This window comes from Cariama cristata, unplaced genomic scaffold (genome assembly GCF_000690535.1).
Source record: "Cariama cristata isolate BGI_N322 unplaced genomic scaffold, ASM69053v1 scaffold35811, whole genome shotgun sequence".
Lineage (NCBI taxonomy): Eukaryota > Metazoa > Chordata > Aves > Cariamiformes > Cariamidae > Cariama > Cariama cristata.
In genome coordinates this window covers 20,209-25,538 of record NW_009601591.1, presented here as the reverse complement: position 1 = coordinate 25,538, position 5,330 = coordinate 20,209, and the positions used below count along the sequence as shown (strand labels likewise).

The 5,330-nt window shown below is 36.0% G+C and overlaps 1 protein-coding gene across 1 annotated transcript in view; it reads right to left on the bottom strand.

The window, feature by feature from the left end:
* Positions 1 to 2,429: 2,429 nt before the first annotated feature.
* The window catches only part of TMEM56 (transmembrane protein 56), an 18,297-nt gene continuing 15,396 nt past the window's right edge, over positions 2,430 to 5,330 (bottom strand). Inside the window, exon 6 of the mRNA XM_009710517.1 lies at positions 2,430 to 2,853. Coding sequence (XP_009708819.1) covers positions 2,538 to 2,853 — 316 coding nt within the window. The 3' untranslated portion in view covers positions 2,430 to 2,537. The remainder of the gene's footprint in view (positions 2,854 to 5,330) is intronic.

Here is a 5,330-nt window from a genome sequence, read left to right as displayed (position 1 = left end):
TCTCCATTGAAAACAAAAAAATTTAAATACTGCAATATATAAAGATTAATGCTAAGAAGGGATGAATTTCAAAAAGTTTTCATGAGTTATCACCTTAAGAGTTGCTCCAAATCATCTTCCTTATCAATTTTTTTCATCCTACTTCCCAAATAACAAAAGTAGACTTATACTTTCAAACATATTCTCCAAAATGTTTGAATCTACTCAATTTAAAAATTATTTTAGAAAGGAATAAACTATTACAAAATGATTCCCTGATCTAGCAACTTAAAAAGCACAAGAAAAAAGTATTTTATGTACACCTTTAAATCATAAAGGTGATAGAAACATAGAGCCTATGTATGTAGCCTAGCTTTTGCCTTAGATACACTGAAATTACTATTTTAAAAGATACCAGGTTCTGCAAATGAGTACAAAAGGGAGTCTGTTTCAGCAAATCAGGTCACAGGATCAACTCCCAAAGACTATGGATTTACTAGCACCCAAATAGGGTACTGTGCTCACTCAAATCATAGAGCTAAACAGATTCATTCCTAACTTTCCCAAGGCATAAACAGATCTCTTGTCTGCAGGCTTGTGAAGTATTAATAAACACAGAATCAAAAAAACAGAAGTATTAAAAAACCTTGGTATCTCCCTTAACAAGGCAGGATTGGGAAACAGTTTTGGAAAAAAGCCTGCCCAGTTTAACAGTGGAGCTAGGCTTATAAAAGTGCGTATTACTCTAGCCCAAACAATACTCTCCAACATCATTTTAACTGGGGAATTAACCTCATCGCAGCCGCCTTGGTTATAAGGCATTTCCACCTATGCAATCCTCCTGAGCACTTACAGACATCCGATTCCTGGCAGACAGGAACGCTGTGTCCCTCACCCAAGAGCACTGTATTGGGGCACTTGCACCTCCGACTCGCGGGGAGACTTCATGTCACCCAGCTTTGTTAGAGGGAACAGGATGAGAGGAAAACTAATTATCCTACACAGGGTAAATATTGTATCTTTTTGTTTAAAAATAAACTGCTTAAACAGTCTGCTACGATAATTAGGATGTGCACTAAAGTAGAGTGAAAATGGATATTTTTAGCACACCTTACCAGAAGATACAACAAATAACAAGTAATGTCAAAAAAACCCCAAACCAAAACAAACCTACATCAAGGAAAAAACCCAGAAGTTAATTAGTCCCAATCCAGATATGGTTTAAAGTAAGCAAAACAAAACCAAACTACACACAAATACAGCTCTCAAAATCATTTAAAAATAAAACCCAGAATTTCCTCAAATTGTATTATAAATTAGATTCAAGACTATTCCTAGATACTAAGATTCCTCTCTGATGCCCTCTAGACCTTTAAGTTTGCAGAAAAAGGAATAGAGTACCTATTGACTAATATGTGGTTTAAAAAAGTAAAATGTTCTGCCTACTGAAATGAACTGGCATTCTACAGAATTACCATACAGCTTTAAAGAAGTTTGGCACAGTTAATTCAAGAATGCTTTTAGTCAACACCTCAGATTTCTGATGTGATTAACAAGGAAAATGGGACAAAAAACATCAACACCTCATACCAAATGGGTCATTTCCGTGATAAAGAAAAAACAAAGTATTACTGTAAGTTACAAGTCACATATACAGCAGAATTTTAATGTCTTTACAATTAAACTTCGCATCCAAATAGCCAATGGTTAAAAATACTCCGAGGAGAGTTGCAGCACTTCTCAAAGGTAGTAGCAGCAAAGGAAAAAGCACTCCAGTAAGAATTATGCTGTTTCCACACATCATTTACCATACTAACTTACGAAAAAAATTCCACGGGCCATTTAGAAGATGTACTATTGCATGTAGTCTAACACAGAAAAAGTGAATCCTTCCCATCAAAATCAGAGAATTTTAACAATTTTTAAGATATTCTGTAGTCTTATAATACAGCATTTTAGATAAAATTATTTCGTAAATTTCCCAAAATGGTTTGCATTCATATAAGGCAGAACAAAAAGCAGTAAAAGACTTCACAGAATCAAAGCTAAATTTTTAGCTTTTCTTGCAAAAATTAAAAAGTTGTCAAGAATGAAATCTTGATTGTTATTCCTAGAAGAAAACATAGAAATGTGCCAGGAAAATTGCACCTTATCAGGAGTTCGGGGAGGGTTTTTTTGTTTTCTAAAAAGAAAGCGAGATGTCAGTACTCACTGGATTTATAAAACACATTAATTTGAGAAACCTGAGTGAAACACTTCGAACACACCTGTGGACAACAAGCAAGTAACCAGTCTACTCCTTTCTAATTTCAGTAGCTTGTAACTGCTTAGAACAGACACATGGAACTCTCTGTGAGCGTTTGCTTTTATTCCTCACCAGACAGGATCCGTAAAGTGTGGCTCTGGGTGTGCAGGCAGTGTGGCTAGGGAAAAAGTAAGGTCAGTACAGAGGTAATACCTTGTTTCCATAAGAGGAGCATTCCATGGCAGAAATGTGCACTGTTTCAGTGAACCCAAATTATTTTCACAGCAGAAATTTCATTTCATGCATATGACTTCTAGTCAGATTTTCCATTTCTATGAGTTTTGGCTTCCTCCTGTCCGACAAGAGAAATGACTTTGTAGCATCCTTTTGCAATTTTGAGCATCCACATCACATTCATAACATCCAAGACAACACTTGAGATAATCCAGGCGCTCTGGGCTGCAAATCCTAATCTCTGGAAAGCCTCTGTTCCAAATGAAGAAATTACATGGCTGTAATATATAGGCATGACGGCAATCCTCACCACGAAGAACACAACTGTCATCAGCACACCATTGATGATGTTAGCCTTCGAAGATTTGGGATATCCCAGTACTTCAAAAAACCACCTGCAAAAGAAGTGTTCACAGATACCACGCAGACTTGAAGCCATCTCATTAAAAAATGATTTTATTTAATGTTATTTTTAATTAATCATTTAATTAATTAATTGCTTCTACCCTTATAATTTCTAAATTACTGCACTGTGACTTGGCTCAGTTGCAAATTCTTCTGCTTGGCTGCATTTTTCCCCCCACTTAAGCAATGTGTGATATCCAGTACATTGCAGAATAACATGTAGAAAATCCTGATTTGAATTGTAAACCAGTTGACAACCAGTGTACATTTCAGTGACTATTGTGTAATACATTATAGTTCAAATTCTCTTTTAAAATGATAAATACAAATTTATTACTTGTTACTATGGTTTGCACCGATGGGCAACTAAAATAGTATTTGTTTCCGTGAAAGCTATTCTAGCATTCTATGTGGATATGGTAATCTAGATAGGGCTCTAATTTCCAGTCTCTCAGATTTGGGATTTTCTGACTGCTTCTGTTCAGCCCAAAACCAGAACTTCAGAACCAGACATTGTAAACAGTACTGGATCATGTCACAGCTACGTATGTCATGCAATGAAAAAGATAACTCTAAAAACCGCCTCTCCAACTACTACTACTGGGTCATAAGTGGTCTTTAAAAAAAAATTCTTGCATATTAATTCCTTAGTAGACAGGCATAACTTATCTATTGCCTAGAACACAAAACCTGCGGGTTGAATTCCTAGAAAAAGGAACAACAAGCTCCTCTAATTCTTTACAATTCACACTTAAACCAGAATAAATGCAAGGAAAATTTGTGCAATGATGGCAGGTTAAAGATAGGACCAGAGGAAATTGACTTAAATCACTGTATTCATGATGGGGGATGGGGAGGGGAAGTGGAATAATGAGTTTATTTCCAAGAAGATACAAGGGTAGAACTATTTAACAAGAGTTCTAAAACTGCTTTTAGAAGTAATTTTTAATGTAATTCCTTACAGATTACAACCTAGGTAATTATAGATACACTAAAAAGATTTGCCAGACATCCAGCTCTAACAGAAATACCCCAGGAATTCATTATGCATGCAACTGAGACAATTAAAATCCAGGCACTCGGGGTGGTAGTCCAGTGTGGAACCAGGATACCTCACCACATAAGCACTTACCGGGATGATGAAGAGAAAAACCTGATCTATTTGGTCAGACTAACAATCACAGCCTGTACTCTCATTGATACATACAATGCAGATTCCAAGAGTAATGTAAAAAAAGGTTTTAAAACACACTGCAATGTGCCAATATAGGTAACTGGACATCTACTTAGCAACTTCCCTCTCCTAGCAAATTCAGAAAAACATAAAAGTCAATAAAGCACAGTTATCATTACAATTTTACCCACCACAGTTCATAATTAATTACATATATGCTGATACTAACATTAAAAGATCTAAATGCTTGGCATGGAGACAATCTCCAATTAGATATCCCTAACACCACAGACAGGAAATAGACAGTTCTGAGATTGGAGTATCTTTTTATATTTTGATAATAGCTCTTTTGGTAATACTAAGAATGCAAACAAGAAACATAATGTAAGTCATTCTCATTATCCACTACTTACTGTCTTAAGGGTCTGGTTCTCTTCAAATTTAATGGAAAAAAAAAACCCAAACATTCATGCACTAATGAGATGACATCCCTTAGTGCAAGGGACTATTATCTCCTACAGTGATTTCCATTTTTCTGAGAAAGCAGTAAATGTTGGTATTCAAAGACACATGATCTCACCATAGGCATTTTAAAAGTGTAACATATATTACTTTTAATAGCCAGATGTATCACAATACTCCCTAACACCACAGTCTGAAAAGTAAGCATCAGTATAGGTACCACTAAAACCCAGGATGAACTCCTGTCTTGGTAGGAGTCAGTTGGGAGAATAGCCGTTCACTAGGACATGAATTTCAATAGAGAAACCTGGAATATAATACCATCTTTTTTCATTTTCTTACTTTCCTCTTCCTTGTATTACTAAAATAAGTTTAAAGAAGTGTTTATTTACTCTTCAGTTTCTCTGTGCACACAAGAGCACAGACTACATCAGACTATGATCTCCTACTCAACTGCACTTGGGCAAGTGAAATCAACCTCTGGAGAGCTCCGTTATCCCACCCTGCCCTCCTCTAAGTTGAATTTGCCAAGCTAATGTTCAAAAGGCATCTCAGCACAATCTTTATTCTTAGAGATCTAAGGAATGCTACAGTCTCATAAAATATTTCACAGTTTACAGCCACAATGCAGTAATGGGTAATACTCAGACACCCTGTTTGCAGGAGGATTACAGTTCCTATTTGCCTTACAAACCTTATCCTTTCTCTACCATACACCTGGAAAAGAAAACAGATGCCACACATATAGAATCAGTAAAGTAGAAATACACCCCAAAAAGTATGGGTGAGGAATATGCATCTGATACACTGAAAGATCTGATCCTACTTCGC